The sequence below is a fragment of the Prinia subflava genome, chromosome 2, assembly GCF_021018805.1.
Source record: "Prinia subflava isolate CZ2003 ecotype Zambia chromosome 2, Cam_Psub_1.2, whole genome shotgun sequence".
Classification (NCBI taxonomy): domain Eukaryota; kingdom Metazoa; phylum Chordata; class Aves; order Passeriformes; family Cisticolidae; genus Prinia; species Prinia subflava.
The window spans coordinates 70,738,957-70,755,988 of NC_086248.1; the positions used below are offsets into that span (position 1 = coordinate 70,738,957).

Genomic DNA, 17,032 nt, shown 5'->3' on the forward strand with positions numbered 1-17,032 from the left:
TGCTGTGGGACCTGTGGTTGTGGATGTGGCTGCTGCCAGCAGAGGCCCCGAGGAGGACAGTAAAGGCTCGGGAACAATCTAAAACTGCACTGCTGGGTTGAATAACCTCATGTGATGAACAGTCAATGTTTTGCACAAAAACGTACATCCAGAGCACTGCACATCTCTACATAAACCCAAAATTATTTGCAGCTGGATACCACAGAACTAAGATTTGAGCATAAAGACAGTAATTTTAAAAATTAAAATTACATTTAAAAATCATAAATTCTTGTTTATCCCACTGTATTTATAGTTCTACACAATGCAAAAATATAATTATGCTAAAGGGACTTACTGAACCACATTAACCAAAAAGAAAGAATGCAGAACCAGCATGTCTATCAAGTCTTCTCCCATTTCCTTTAATATAACATTGCCTTGCAGCTATTCAGAGAGGTAATTACAAGCCTTTCCCTTATCTGCATATTTGCCTTATTATAAAAGCCATAAAGTATGTTGTAATACAAGCATTCTGCCACACAAATTCCACCTTGTACTTTGTTATCTAAAAGAATCTGCAGGAACTAATTAAGTGTGGAATGTTTTGGGTCAGACAAGGTATTGGTTGCAATACAGTGAAACGTTTAAATATTTGTCTAGAGCTATTATTCTAAAATTTCCTTTCTGAAGTGCCACTATTCACTAGCAATCACTACACTCAGGTTAGACTTTGTTCAGTGTTTCTTCAACACCCAGTGCTCCAGGATCTTGGTGTATAGTTGCTGTTCCCAGCAGTTCCAATAATGGAAATATTATGACCCAAAACTGTGTAAAGTGCCCTTAACTTTCATGACGGCACCACCTAGTGGAGTTACTGGTTAAAAGAGCGGCGTACAGACGGCAGAGTTTTCAGCTCAGACCTTCACTGGCATCTCTCTTTTGAGAAAAGAAGTCCATTTTTTCATCTTTGGCACTCCTGCAACTGTGTAGTTACAATATTGTGCATCTACATTGTGTCCAGAACACATATCCTGACCTGGAAATTACAGGAACCCTTCATAACTGCAATAATAATCCTTATACCAAAAAAATACTTGGTGTCAGCATCATCCAAAGATGAAGAAGAGTTGAAAGACTTGAGTGATGTGTGGACAAATGTAATGGTTAAACCCCAGCCAGCAGCCAAGCCCCACAAAGGCACTCACTCACTCCTCCACCAGCAGGACTGAGGAGAGAATCAGAAGAGTAAAAGTGAGAAAACTTGTGTGTTAAGACAGTTTAATAGGGAAAGGAAAGCCACACTCACAAGCAAAGCAAAACACAGAACTAATTCACTGCTTTCCTTGGGCAGGCAGGTGTTCAGCCATCTCCAGGAGAGCAGGGCCTCACCATGGATACTTGGGAAGGCAAACACCGTCACTCCAAATGTACTCCTCTTCCTCCTTCTTCCCCCCACTTTATATACTGACCATGATGTCCTAAGGTCTGGAATATCCCTTTGGCCAGTTTCAGTCACCTGTCCTGGCTATGCTCCACCCAGTTTTTCTTTTTTGTACCACCTCACTGGCAGGACATGAGACACAAAAAGTTCCTTGATTTAAGACAGCCATGGCATAGCAACAATCAAAATATCAGTGTGTTATCAGTAGTATTCTCATTTGGAATCAAAAACATGGCACTGTACCAGCTACTGAGAAGAAAATTTATTCTATCCCAGCCAAAATCAGGACAAGAAGTCAACCTAATATCAGCTGCAGTCTGTATTTATCAAGGCCTTCCACATTATTACCTACATGAGTTGAGGTCAAAAAAAAAAAAAAAAAAAAAAAAAAAAAAAAAAAAAGAGAGAGAGAGGAGGTTTTGAAGAAGCTTTCTATTTACACCCTTGTTTGCTCACCTTTCTATTTTGGAACTGTGCATGTAAATTATTTGCTAGTCTGCCTGTGGAAAACTAGTTCAGTAGTAGTTTCTGAAACTTAACATTTTTAGTTATTATACATCAAAAACATTATCCATAGCTGCATATTGCACTCGATTCAGTCATGACAATTGTTTTAACAAACTTTGTCATCTTTGAAAAGAACCTGCAAAGGATTAAAAAAATTCACTTAACAAGGCAGAAGTTTGGGCAAGATGTGTTTACAGGAGTGGCACATGAGGCACGGCCAGGACTGTGCCTCCATACAGCTCAAGAACAGCTCAGGAAATTTTGCTGCTCACTGAGCAAGTACTCAAGCCCCAAGGCTGTAGATCCTCAAGCACCTAATGGTGGCAGTGCTGTTGAGGGGGACGATGCCATTCCTCCCTTGTTCCCAACTGCTTGTTCACAGTGCTGTATCATCCCTCCCACCAGGCCAAAACAAGCATGCAGCATGGCCACATCGCCTGAGACATCAGGAAGAAAGCTGAGGTTCGTGGTTCATGAGCTCACAGACACTATAATAGCATCTTTGGTCTCCTACCTTTGTCCAAAAAAATCCACACAAAGCACAGCAGAATGGCATGTGGTTTGTGAAACTGTAGCCACGGTCAGGAACAATTGAAGTGGGGTAAATCTGGTGATGTGCAAGATGATACATGTATCCGTTACATACATGCATCCTTCACAAAATTGACTGTAATAAAGGTCTATACATATGGAACAGTCCCTAGAAGGAGCTGGTCAGAGACTTAAAATTGAATTTCACCGCTATTTCCTGATGGTCGGGGATGGGAGGTGATGAACGCCGTGTGTGGTCAGCCCTGGTGTTCACAAACCACCCTTACACCCCTTCCTTCGGGGTTGTCCCATAAGACTATACCTGGTATCCTCATGCCTCATTCTTCAGTGACTTCAGTCTCCCCTGCTCAAGGCTTCCACTCAGCTCCATCACCTTTTCAGCCCCACTCTCCCCCACTTCGCCACCGCTTCCTCCAGCCCGCCCCTGCCTCCTCACTCCGCTAGTTTGACGTCAGCTGCGTGAAACCCTTCAACGAAGGCAGACTGGGATTTTCCCTAAACCCATTCTTGAAAAAATCCGAATGGTTTTTTTGAGGAATTTCCCCACATCCCGCCCAAAACACATCTCAAGTCAACGCAAAACGGGTGACACTGGAGTTGGGCAGAGCTCGCGGATCGGAAACTCGTGATGTATCGGGCAGGATCAGTGAGAACCCGGCGGTGGGGGAGTGGCCGGCGAGGCGCGCAGCCCAGCTGGCGGCCGCCGGGGCTGTCCCCGTGTCGCGCTTTTATTTTTGCACCTGTGAACGCACCTCGCGGTGCCCGGGGCGGGACGCGGCCGTGACGGACGCCCCCGCGCCAGAACCGCCCCCCCTCCGCCGCGGCTCGGCCCGGCCCCGCTTCGCCCCGCGGCCTCCGAGCGCTGCCGCCGCTGCCGGCAGCCGGGCGCGGACCCGGGGGGGCGCGGCGGTCGCGGCCCGCGGCGGGGCCGAGCGGGCGCGGTGCGCGGCGGGGCCGGCCCGTGACGGCGCCCTCCCGGCGGCGGCGGCGGCGCCCGGGGTGGGGCGGGCGGGATGCTCGGCGTCGCGGGGCACCATGGGAGAATCCGCGGGCGCCCGGCATGGCGGCGGCGGCGGCGGGCGGCTGAGGGGCGGCGGTGGCGGCGGCGGGGGGCGGCCATGGTGTCGCCGGCGGCGCGGCTGGTGGGGCAGGGCGTGTGGGCGGCGCTGACCGGGGGCTGGTACCACGACCCGGAGCAGGGCGCCTTCACCAACAGCTGCCACCTCTATCTGTGGCTGTTCCTGCTGATGCTGCCCATGGCCCTGCACCTGGTGAGAGGGGCTGGGGGCGGGAGGGAGCGGGAGCCGGGATGGGAGCCGCGGGCCCCGGCCCTCAGGCGGCGGCGGCCGGGGCGGGTGTGCTCAGCGGGCTGGAAAGTGACCCCCGGTGGGCTTAAATATTGAGCATTCTGGGCTTTACCTGAGGGTTCTGTGTCTAAAGGTTAACGGGGTGAGTCCGCCCGCTGCGCTAGGCTGCGGCCGGACCCTTAGCCCCTGGAGTTGGGTAGGGGTGCAGCGCCGGCCTCTGCAAGTGCTGAATGATCGTGGGGACGTTTGTTCAAAAATCTCTTTCGGAGACAGGTCTTTCGGCTTTATTTATTTAGTTTTTTCGAAGTTTGATCTAGTCTTACCTGCTAGGTAAATAAATGGAAAAATCCAGATGCCGTGTAATTAATACGCCTTGCTGAATGTCACTGGTGAATCACACGGCTTTTTTGTGACATGCAGCTCCCTTCCTGCTGAAATTTAAACTTTGCAAGTGAATAATAGCTAGAGTTTGTTTGCCGGACTTGAAAATTTATTTTCCTGAAAGGCTTGAAACTTTACTCTTGTTTTTGTGTGTTTTCCTACCATGTGAGAAAAGCTTAAAGTATGCTGGATCATCGAATCTATTTTGGTGTGTCCTTCAGTGATTGTAGGGTAATATTGCTTCAGTTAGAAGCAGTTTCCATCCATTTGGTTCCTGGAGTGACTCAACTGAATCCTCAACTTCTAAATAGGTTTCTTCACCCTACATGGTCAGATGTGGGCCTGATTATCAAAAGCAAGGAGCATTTATGACTCCCCCTGCAATCCCAGTGGAAAGCAAATCTTGTCTTTTTAAGCGTGAATTGGTATTGGAGTTAGTGACTTGGATTGCAGTGAATTCCTGTAAGAACAGCTCATGGAGTTAATGAACCAGAATAACAATATGCTTTCTTCTGATTGATTGCATGTTTGCTATGCAAACCAGCAAGAGTCTTGCATTGTAAGATTTGCTATCCGAGTCATATGTGTGATTAAAAAGGGAAAAAAATGAAGGCTAAATTTTTTGTCCCAGTTGATATAAGTATGTAACTGTAAGGATCCCTTGTGGGAAACTTCTGAACTGGGCAAAGTGTGGGGGTTGCACAAAAGAGCACTGGTCAGTAGGTCAGAGCTAAAGTAGAAGTCATTTTTTAAAGGGGAGAAAATGTAACTTATCTACTGAACTCTCTTGGACATCCTCTTTGCCTATCTAGGTGGACTTGCTTTTTCTGCAGACTGACTGACTTTCTGATGAATCATCTGGTTAAATGAAGGACTTGTGTTCTTGAGCTTGCATATTGCTATGGGAATTCTTTGTCCTTGATAAGAATAATGCGTTTATTATGATGGCAGTAATTGTGTCCTTACATGTTTTCAAGTGGCTTGTTTCCAAGGCTTTGTAAACTTTATGCAAGACATCTATTCTTGACACTTAGAAACTTGAACCTGCTTTTTAACTAAAGGTTTTTTCTGGTTTATAAGAAATTTTGTTTATAGTATTCAATAATGTTTAGGGTGATATTTATGTTACATACTTGACACCAATATTTTGTATTCAGGTAAAGCAATCAATTATGTTTCTTGAAATGGCAAAATCAAAACAGATCAGAGTACTATGTTTTAAATTTTTCATTTGCTTGGGATAACCTTTGTTGAAGTCAGGAAGCCTCTGAAACAGTGGCATTTGAATCAACTGGCAAACCTCATCCGTCTGTTTTTGGTTTTTTCACAGTGGCCCAGCAGAGGCGTGCTGACGGTAGCATTGAGAAGCTTAAAGTATCAAGTTGTTTCTGTTGTGTGGTTTGAGAATTTCTTTCTCTAGCTTATTCAGCATTCTGAATAAGCTTACTTTGGTACTAAGGATTCCTTTATTAGCTTCCCTGCCCCTGAAAATGCAGATCTTTGTTTCCATTACTTTATTTCCTTTATCATTTAAACATTAAAAATATACACTGGGTATTAGGAGCATCATTACTTTTCAAATCAACTTTCAAAATTATAATGAGATCTCTTCTAACTGTGCCATATCAACTTTCATAATATATTAAGAATTAAAGTTATCCTATTCCTCCGAAAACTTGAGGATCCCTAGGTGTTTTGCACATGAAAATAGTGATAACTTGTTAGTATTCAGCCCCTGGGCTGAATTCAGCCCCAGTAAAACAGCAGTGACGCAGAGATGCAAGTTGGGAAATACCTGTACTATAGTTTATTTTACAAGCTGCGAGAAAATGCGCATCGTGTTTGGGTGATGCCCCAAAGTAACAAACGGAATGTTTCTCCTGCCTTTTGATGGACAGGGAACCCTTGAACCTTCAGGGTTGTTATTTCTTACGCACCAGATCTTCAAATCATGCTGTGATAGGAGAAGTACAACACGGCAGTATAAGGGCGTGGGCACATAAATTACTCAGAGGTAAACTGTGATAAAACCAGCAGTTTGTCAGCTGCTTCCAGTCCCACTTGGCCACCTTTTACCCTGCTCTATCTCTCTGTACAAGTTAAGGATGCATAATCTCTCTAGAGCAGAGAGACAGGCTACCCTGGTACGTACTATATTTATTGTGTAGTAGGACACACACTTGGAACTCAATGTACACTCCTGGAATTTTGTGTGCTACCTGCTTTCCCGTATTTTATATTGTGTGATGAACAGCTCTTAGTATTGATTCACCTTAACCAACATATAAACATGGATCTTTGGCCCCAGTGTCGTATCTCCCACGCATATCTCTGATGGTGGTGGCAGACTTCGGCAGTTCACTCATTTGTGTTCTGTAGCACACCAGACAGTGAGGCCCAGGTGCAGCACTGCCTTGCTCTGAATGCCTCAGGGGCTCAAGCAGTGGGTGGGATATGTCTGGGTCTAAGCACCCTTTATCATTCAGCCCAATTTACAAGGAGTGGTGTTTTGTTCAAAGGTTACATAGCTTTATATACATATCTCAGACACCTCCACCTTTGTGCTACTCAAATAACGTCAGTAGACCTGTGAAGGAGAATGTGGCTGTTCTTCTGAGAACAATCTCTGGGCAGGCAGAAGCCCCAAGCAAAGATGCTCCTTACATGGTCAACTCTGTTGCGTTTGCAGCAGTAAGTTGGGCCACATCTGGGGCACACCAGCCTGCATTTCTGGCTGTGACCTCATGCTGTTCTGGTGCAGGGTACAACAACAGAAGCTACTGTAGAACAAAAAGTACATTATGGCAGAGTTTTTAATAGGACAAGAATGAAGAAAACTAGGGCTACAGCTTTCATACAAACCTGTGGGAAGTCATGAAGCCCTCTTGCTAATGAATTCGTGGATATTTTTTTCCTAGCTTCTAATAAGATGTCAGCTTAATTGAAGCTTTTCCTGTCACTAGGGTGGCATCAAAAGGTCAGAGAGCTGTGTGGGTTACTCTTGTTAATGGAGGAGGTGTGCTGCTGTGACCTTGCCCAGTGGGGTGTATTCTCTTCAAGTTTGCTGAATAACTTTTTAATTCTTTGGTTACCTATCAACTGAGGGGATGGAGGGAGTTGATGAATACACAGACACATGGTGTGATTATAAAACCTCATTTTCATAGAAAACCATTTTCATAGAAACCTTAATTTTAACTAGTGCATCGAAAGTGACTCTAGCATCTAATTCCTCAGTGGTCTATAACTTAGTTCCTCCTTACTGTGGATTTGATAGCTTTTACCTGTCTGTCCCTGGGAACACCAACTGCAGTCATATGACACTGGTACCTTATGCAAGAGCCTGATGCAGAGAATGGAGGGCTTTCCATTAGCAGCTTCATCTTTCTCCTAATTCCTCCTGTGGACGGAGAGCAACCTGCTGGCTTGTAGTACTCAGCCTGCCCCAGGATTCCGAGTGTTAAAGATGCAGTGGCCATTGGCAGCCTTGGTGTGTGAGTGCACTAAAACGCAGCATATCCCGGACAGATGGGCACAGAGACCACGGGCTGGCTCAGGGTGCAACTCCAGTAGGTCTGGTCACAAGGCAGGGATGAGGACATGCAGCACTCAGCATTTGCTAAAACTGGCCCTGTTTCCCACTCAAAAATCTAGGAGCTTCCTTTGAGTCTGTCCTGTAGCGTGCTCTTTGCACGCATAGGCTGTGCTACTGGACATCTATTTTTGTTGTGTCCTCTTGACATTATTCATATAATATTTATTAAGCTTTATGAATGTCACCTGTAAAGCACTTCTGTTCTTGTGGGCCATTCTGAGTTGTTATTTGATAATGAGTGGTTGATCTGTGCCTTTTAGTGTGTAGTTGAAGAGACTCCTTGGAAGGTGAACAAATCTCTCTTAAACAAGTCATTACAGATAACTGGCTGTCACTCTTTGTGAAACCAAGCAATTTCTTACTCCTTTTGTAAAAACATTAGTCATAAACCACAAATTCTTTAACCTCAAGTTTTTCAACCTCATCTACTAAGCCTTACACCCTGAGAACATGACCTTGCAAATGGATCCTCTCTCTGGCCCGAGTTCCCTAAATAACTGAAGGGTATGCTGAGAGTTGGTGTTTACACAGTACCATGAAGTACTCTTAACAGACTTAAGCCTCAACTTGTAGAAAGTCGTATCTGTCTTTTTAGGGATCATTGGTAGTACGTTCATCCTAAATAGCTCCTCCACTATTGTGCAATAGATTCTTTGTATCTGAATCAGAATAGTTATAAAAAAGGATTCGCCTGAAAATTTTCACGTGTACATCTTGATGGTATGAAGTCCCAGTGAGCCAAAAACAGCATCAGAATTGCATCCCGCTTGCTTGTCACAACACAGTAATGATTCAACTTACTAATTTCAACATGAAGATAAATGTGGTGACTTGTTCTAAAGATGAAATAAGCATGCCTTTTTCCCTTCCCTTTACCTGTGTGGTCGGTGTGATTTATTTATGTATTTGAAAAAATGATTGATTTAGTTCCAAAGTAAAGACCGTTCTTAAAAATTACCTTCAGCAGGCTTTTAGCAAGTCCTGAGTATTGAAAGCCTTTTTTGTTTTAGTGTGTTGCTAGGGGTTTTTTGCTGTTGTTCTTGTGCGAGAATATAGTAAAGTTCTGTTTAAATAAAACCCCTAAAACTTGAAAAGAGATTCAACTCACTGTGAGACTGCAACTGTGTAATGACAATACTTAAGCATGTTCTGTGACTACAATGATAAAGGCTTTGGTACTTCAATTATAACTGCAAGTGTCCATTGTTATGATTTGCCCTTTACTGTAAGGAAGTATTTGTGTATAAAAAAGTTGTTAGTATGTCATGTCTGTGAAAGAACTTTACAGACTATAGTTGAACTGTAATTAGTTTTAATGACTAAGAGCTGTGGTGCTCATCACAGATCAGCAAACAGATCACAGACAGCTGCAAATTAACAATTATGTACTTTAGGAGAAGAATTCAAAGAGGTTGTGTCATAGTTTAACCCCAGCTGGCAACTAAGCACTACATTGCCAGTCGCTCACTCCTCTAGCCTCAGCCAGGACAGGCTGCCTCTCTGTGTTTTTATTCATTTGCCTTAACTAGTCCCAACAAATTATTTAAAATTCCTCAGTGGTTACATGTTGTGTGGCATTAGAAAATGGACATCAAACTACAGTGTTTCATTCTTGAGTTATAACTGACATATGGGGTAAGATGACAGAATTTTTTTCTAAAGGTTTCCTGTTTGCAGATAACTAATGTTTCATTTTGTGTCTGTATTTTTATGAATTCATAGTCTAGGAAAAGCTGCAGCTGCGTTAACGTGGGAGTGCAGTATTTTCAAAAGCTTTATAGTGTTTGTCAATGGTTAGATTTTGATAACAAATAATATCCACAGCTAATAAAAAGAATAGATCTTTTGAAATGGTTTGAAACTTGCTTAAACCTTTGCTGTGAGCAGAACTCAATATATATATATTGTATTTAAAAATTTTAGCAACATCTTCTCAAAGCAAACTGTTCCCATTGTGTCTTCAATATTTCTCTCTGTAGGCTTTTCCAGCAAATGCAGTGACAGTTTTTGTGTACTGCAGCTCGGTGACAGTTTTCTTCACGGTAATAAAGGTGATCAGCTACCGTTTGCACCTTATGTTCGATAAAGGCGAAGTAATTCAACAAAAGCTCTCAAGAAAAAATGGAAGGCAATGTAAAGATACAGAGGTTCAAAAAGGAGAAGCGGTTCAGTCCTCAAATTGTAGGTAAGGTTTTCATTGCGTTGCTGGCACATCATGTAAAATGGGTGAGTTTGCACCATGGTCCTTATAGCAGAAATGTCTGTTGAATGCAAGAGTGCTCCTTACAGCTGTATGAAAAATGACGCTTTCAGAAGCTTGCTTAGTGCTTTCCAGCTGGTAGCTGAAATGTTCTTGTGGTGAAGCAGGCAGAGCTGCTCCTGATTCAGAGGTTGGGCAGCAGCTGGGCACCATGAAGGTGGTAGAGTAGATATGTAGTGGAGGTGCTAACAAATCCTGAAGAAAACCTGGAAGAAGTTTTCTGGGGAAGCCTTAAATGCTTGCTCCTTCCTCATCCTACTGTGCTTACCTGCTGGGAAGAGGCAAGGAAGTGGCAGGCACCTGTTGGTAAAGAAAATGTTTTAATATGATGGCTTTGGAAATCAAGGCAACCTCAGATTGCCTTTGTGTGCTTGTAGTAACTTCCCTGTCAGATCACAGCTAGATGCATAATTTTCTTTTTCTCATTGTGGTTTATTGGGACTGCTTATGGTGCTTTTGTGGACCTGTTCACGAGGAAAGCTAGTACTGCTTTTATTTCTCAGGGGCATTTGGTAGGTAGTTGTAGCTTCCCTACCGAGGAGCCAAGTACTGTTAGTCTTTGCTGAATATGATCTGTGAGGCTGCTTCCAGGCTGTGATGGTATTAAAGGTAATAATAGTAGTGAGATAAAGACTAGTACTGACATTTTCCAGATTTGTGTATTGGTAGAATGTTCCACTGTACACTCTTTGGAATAAATGGAGACCTTTCCTGCTGGTTTTTCAAGCTTGAGTCATACAAACAAATGAAGCTGACAAATGGCTTTCAGTGATACCAAGTTTTTTGACAGATGTGAAAAATGCTGAAATAAGGTACATCTAAAAGTGACAGAAGCATAGAAACGTCCAAAGCAAGCCTTAATTGAGTAGCTTTGTTAAAACTACCAGTCAAGCTTGAATAGAGAGCGCTCTATAAAAGAACTTTGGGTATTTTTTAATGCATTTGTGGTTGCTACTGCTAGTTCTGTGCCAGCTAAGTAGTATCGAGATGGTTTATGTTCCTCTGTGCTGCTGCTCTTCTGTGTCTTTACACATGTGCATCTGTGCTACACTCCTGTCACTGATGTTGCTGGGACAGTCAAGGTCTGCCTGCATCAAGACTCTACTGAGAAATGCCTGTGTGTCACTAACCATACGACATTTTAATTTTAGATGGGGTTATGCCTTTCAGACTGTTTTGGCTGAGAAGTAAAGGTAGAATGACTTAAAAGTTGCATGTTAAATCACGTGACTGTTCCTCCCAGTTTGAGTTGTGTATGCACAACAATCTGTTATTTAGTACTTGGTCAGAAAATTAAGAACTTAATATTATTTTGACTAGATGGATGACAGAATTTTTTAAACAGACCTTTATAGTTGGCAAATTGGTTGAACAAGTTTTTGAAGCCAGTTAACTAAAAAAAAAATTGTGAAAGATGATAGAGACACAGATAAATAATTTTATAGCTTATATACAGCTTGGGAATTTTAAAAATAAATTTTTGGTGGTAAAAACAACCCCATAAACAAATAGAAAAGCCCAACCCCATGCTTTTCGACATTTCACTGTGGTGTTTTTCTGGATTTTTTTTGTTTGTTCGATATGTGTGGTGTTTTGTTAAACTGAATTTTAGTTATGTTATACCCGAGAAAGAGAATATTTGTAGGTTACTGATAGTAAACCTTGTCCAACAATACCTGCTTATATCTATGGAAAAGCTAGTAGAACATATGTGTAAAAGGAGTTAGTGGATAGTTTAGTGCATCCACAAAGGAACTGGTCAATAAATTGCTTTATAATATATGAAATTAGTAATGGCTGTATATTTGCTTTGCCTAGATCAGGGCAAAAATTTTATTTTCTGGTCTAATGGTTATATTAGTACTCTCTGTCTTTCATTTCAAGTAGGTGTTCTATAGGAGATTTCTAGATAAAGAGGCAGTTACTTAAAGCTTATGTAGTCAAGGACTTAGAAAGTAAAAATTGTGAAAGGAGTAGCTTTTGAAAAGCCCCAGATAGCCTTTGGTGCCAGTAAATCTGTGTGTGTGTCAGGCAGGGTAAATGGCATTATATGTGCATAGGGAGGAGGTTGAAGAGATGTCATTGTACTTCTTGTAGCTCTACTTCTGAGGACAGCGTAATTGTTTTACATTGAGGGGGTTTTATTCTTTTGTTTTTATCAAGTTGTCCTGGTGAGGAAGGAAGTGCAGAAAGGTGTTACAGTATTTTACAGCCCTGTGCTTTCCTCATTGGAGGGGAAAGAAGTGCTGTTACTTCATTGTGCTGTGCTACTTCTTTCCATTTTGTTCTTACTCATTAGCTGCTTCCCAAAACTCACTGTGATGGCCTGGGGCAGGACGCATTGCTTTATCTTTCTCGTGCTTCTCCTTCAGCAATAACTCGAGGGATCGTGCCGTCGGTGAGACCAGCCAAAACGACTCTACCCAGACAATTCCTGACAGTTCCAGAGTGCAGGCTCCGCCCTCGCAGGACTCGCCTGGAGCCACGGTTAGTATGTGCACTTACACTCCTCCAGCAGTGTCCTCACCTCGTGCAGTCCACAGCTCACCACACACAGTTTAGTGTTGCCAGGCACTCATTGCTTGTGACATAGGCCTGCTCCAAGCAGGAAGGGTCATTCCATGCATCCACTGGGTATGCCACTGCTGCCAGTCAGCCTTGTCCTAAAGGTTTGGCTTTGCAGAGTTGAAACTGTCATACATAATGCTGCACTTCTTAGGAGGGCTCTTTCTGCTCTACAGATAGCAAGTGGCATTTGTAAATCTTGCCAAGAGCAACTATTTTTTTGGGGCTGCTTTTAGAGGAGGAAGAGGCTAATGCAATCAGCATTATTTTGTTTCCTCTGAAGTGAACTGCTCCTGGAGCATTAGTAATTTGGTTTTGTGTAAGTAGACTTGTGCTTGTAAAATGAACCGAAAACATCTCTTCAGTATTTAAACAAAACATAAAAGGCATTTAAATCCAGGAGATGTCTACAGGAGGTTAAAAGTACCCAAATGTGCGCTCAGTGCCCTTGGCTGTGCCTAATAAATTGAAGCTACATGACGTGATGAAGGTGATGTATATAAATGTTATTAAAGGAAAAAAATAGGGAACACTTATGATGGGTTGAAGAAATTTTCAAAAAATTAAGAAACAGAATAAAACTGTCTGTGTAATCTTAAGCTACTCCCCTTGCATACTGTGATAACATCTTTAATTATGTGATGCCATGCTATTTTTTTCTACAGGACTCCTGCCTCAGTCAGTGCAGAGGATGGTTAGTGATTTCTGAATAAGTGGCTATTTGATACTTCATTCTGTCTTCATATTCCTTCCTACCTACCCTTTATCCCTATTTACTACAAATTGTTAAAATCCTGGTGTGAATCAGAACTATTTCTTCATTTCCTGAAGTGGTTTTTACCTTTTTGTAGCATCTGTATGATTCACAGACATTAATAGTTCTTTTGGTTTGTTTTTTTATGAGGTAAAATATTTTTCACGTTGTTTCTGTCCTACTCTCCGGTATTCTGGTATTTGTCCATTCTGCAAACCTATGTCTTCTTGGGATCTCATCCTAGTCTCCTACTTCCAAACATGTAGGTTGGGTCTTGTCAAACCAAGTCTCCTGTTCTTGCTGCCAGGATACCACCCTGAAATTTTAGAAAATAATAATAATTTTCTCTTGTTTTGGTGCCGGTCAGTCAGAAGAGAGAGCCACAGTAATTTTTTTCAATGTCTTGCTCTTAATTAAGCGCTTAGGCTGTTGAATTTAAACTCCTGAAGTATTCCTCTGGGGTATTGTATTTAGTTTTGAGCTCCCCAGTTAGTTCCCATGCACAGTGACCTGCAGATGAGAACCCAGCAGAGGCCACCAAGGTGACTGAGGAACATGTTGTGTGAGGACAGGCAGATGGGATGTTTTAGCCTTTGTAAGGCTAAATTCTTTTGTAAGCACAGACGTAGTGCTTACTGCTGTCTTCAGCTTTCTGATAGTAACATGCACAGCAGATTGAGCACACTCTTCTCAGAGGTTTCCAGTGACAGGATAAGAAACAGTTGCAGTCATGGAAAGCTACAGTTAGATCAATTACGTTTAATGTTTTTTGTGTGAGCTGTTTTGGTTTTTGATGGTTGGTATCTTGTTTTTTTTTTTCTCCCTACCAAATGAGTGGTCAAATACTGGAAGAAGTTTTCCGGAGAAGTTGTGAAATCTCCTTTGGAGATATTCAAAGCTCTGTTGGAGATGGTTCTGAGCAACCTGCTCAAACTGTACCTGCTTTGAGTGTATGTGTATGGCAGAGGGGATTTGGACTAAATTACGTTCAAAGCTGTCTTGGAATCTAAATGATTCCATCTGAATTTAATGTCTCTGTCCTCTGGTTTTCCACTGAGAAATACTTGCTAATGCTGAAGGCCAACCTTTTCATTCTATTGCTTTGGAAACACATAGCTGGAAAAATGGAACAGATGAACACATTCTATTCCTTAATGATTAAAAAAATGTATCTGGATTAGGCACTGCAAAATTTTTTTTAAAGAACGTCTTGCTTTTCTTTCCTCTCCCCAAATATCACACACAATTGCAGTGATGCAATTTGGAGCATGACTGTTCTACAACCATCTCCCTCACCCACCCCTTGCATTTTGTGCAAGGTACGTGTTCAAATTTCAGTAATTTTAAGTGGCTTACCAATGCTGTGATTAACCTTTGATTAGATAGCTACTGATAGCAGTTACATTGATATATCTTTTTCCCAACAGAATTTAATAAATTAGCATGTTAATCTTGTGTGTTTCTTTTAATTTTTTTAGGACCTGCCAACACGGGAAACTATTGAAGATCTTAGAGGTACTTTAAAGGCTTTATAAATCCCCTGAAACTGTTGTTTAATCATTGCTTGGCACAAAAAGTAATGGCACAGAGGACCCCGTGGCAGGTTCTGTTGTGCCTCCTATTTGGATATGAGTTGAAGAGCCAGAACTAAATTTCAAGGGCATTCTAACAGACTAAGCTTCCTGAGCTGTCAGCCAAGCTCTTAGGGATGCAACCTTTTGAGGGCTGTGCAAATAGCTCTCCCCATTTTGGTACAGGGAGGTGAAAGAGCCTTTCCCCACATTCTTGGGAAGCTCTGTGCTTCTGTAAAGCATTAAACTAGGAAGCTAACACTTGGATTGCATCTTATAGCCCTTGAATATCTGGCTGTAGACTTCTGCTGTGACTGTCAGCCTTCAGCTCTGTGTTGTATGTTCCAGTGCACCCTACTTTGCCTACACTTCCGGTACTTGAGATGTCTTAATATTTTAAATATTATTTTGTTTTTGTTAAGGCTGATCACTGTATCCTGTGTGACCATTTAGAAATTGCAGAAAATGGTGTAGCAAACCTGCAGCACTGGCTTATTCCTTCTTTCACCGCTCTCTAAGTGGGGGTAGTTCTGTAAAACTTTTTGATTTTGAAATTAGCTGTTTTGATTATTTAAATAGACATGCTGCTGTGCTTGTCCTGACTTGGAAGGGTTCTATCTTGCTTTTGTAGTATTTCATATTTAGCTACCAAAAAGAAACCCTTCTTGCTTTGGAACTGTTCTGATCAGCTGTGTCATCTGTGCTTCCTTTGCTCTGCTCTGGATCATGTTTTGTTGGTTAAAGATCATACTTTAATAATGCTTAGTGTTCATGTGAGACCTAATGCCCAAACGTTTTTTCTTAGGTGTTACGGTACTAGAAGAGCAGGCTACACCACCAGTTTCATCTACCTCACCCTGTATCAAAGCAGATATATTACCTGTTTCTACAACCTCTGGTTCAGGTGCCACCACATCAGCAATAGCAACAAAACCAGCTGCTATGGAAACATTTCCTGGTGATGGAGTGAATGGACAGCCTCGTAGCCACCATGGATCCCAAGATATTCTTGTGGACAGAGACATAGCTAAAAACTTCTCCAATATTTCTTCATCACAAGGTGATATTTTAAGGACTGGAGTTTCTTCAGAGCCATGGGACAGTGAAAATTCAGTTTTTTCAGAGCATTTCAGTAATCCTAAAAGCTACAAAAGAGAAACATTGCCAGATGGATCGCCACAGACAGGCTCTACCAGCAACTGCCCACAGTGCAGTGCCGTTGCAACCCAAGAGCACGAGCAGATGGAAAATTCTTGCAGTGCTGGCAATAGCCTTGAGGACCTTGATTGCTCAGACTGTGAGACTGCTGTTGCAGTTGTGGACAATTCTCTTCCTGGAGACCAGCTGTGTGAACCCATTAAAATTGTCATCACAATGAGTACTACACCAAACACTACCCTCAGTGACCTGCCGGGCTCTGTCCACTTACAGGCCCTGGAAAGTGAGAGAACAAGCTCAGCCCTTGACTCTGGTGTAGTTAGAGCAGGCTGGTCAAGTCAGCAAACTAATGAGCAGCTCAGAATCCCTGTTATCACCTTTGACCTGTCTGATGACAGTAAAGCTAAGCCTTGCTCAGAAGTCAGTGAAAGTGAGAGAACTCCAGAAATGCTGAGGGCAGAGCTGTCATCCAACCAATGCTCTGGCTATGAATCGGGTGATGCAGTGAAGGACCTCAGCAACCCAGCAAATACACCTCTAGAAACTAACACTTGTTCAGATCCCAATCAGGAAAATGCTGTGGAAAGTGTCCAGACTGTGGATTTAAGTTCTAAGGAAGACCTGCATAACCTAGACCCGCAGTCCTGTAGAACTGCTCATGAAAAGAGGCACATGCGGGTGTTGAGTGTAGACAGTGGGACAGATGTGCTGTTAAGTAAGAATTTTGTGGAGGTATCTGACAAAGAAAAGACCTTACCAACCTCTAAATCAGATTTGGAAGCTAAAGAAGGTCAGATGCCCAATGAATCTAACTTTCTAGAATTTGTCTCCCTCTTGGAATCCATTAATACCTCAAAGATGAAGACATCTAATCAATCCTCTGTCAAAATGGAGACGACAAAGGAAAATGGGCTTGTTGGAGGTATTATGCATGGATTACAATTCTTTAGAAATTAAGA

General features: G+C 42.5%; 1 protein-coding gene across 6 annotated transcripts in view; it reads left to right on the forward strand.

Annotated features, from left to right (window-relative positions):
- The first annotated feature begins 3,478 nt into the window (after positions 1-3,478).
- PCNX2 (pecanex 2) overlaps positions 3,479-17,032 on the forward strand; it is a 154,348-nt gene continuing 140,794 nt past the window's right edge. For 3 of the 6 annotated variants that reach the window (XM_063390478.1, XM_063390481.1, XM_063390479.1), the window contains exons 1-5: positions 3,489-3,753; positions 9,745-9,950; positions 12,398-12,512; positions 14,823-14,859; positions 15,721-16,995. In XM_063390478.1, coding sequence (XP_063246548.1) covers positions 3,496-3,753; positions 9,745-9,950; positions 12,398-12,512; positions 14,823-14,859; positions 15,721-16,995 — 1,891 coding nt within the window. In that variant the 5' untranslated portion in view covers positions 3,489-3,495. Of the gene's footprint in view, positions 3,754-9,744; positions 9,951-12,397; positions 12,513-13,255; positions 13,285-14,822; positions 14,860-15,720; positions 16,996-17,032 lie in introns of those variants that run through there. The other 3 variants (XM_063390483.1, XM_063390480.1, XM_063390482.1) reach the window with 3 other exon arrangements.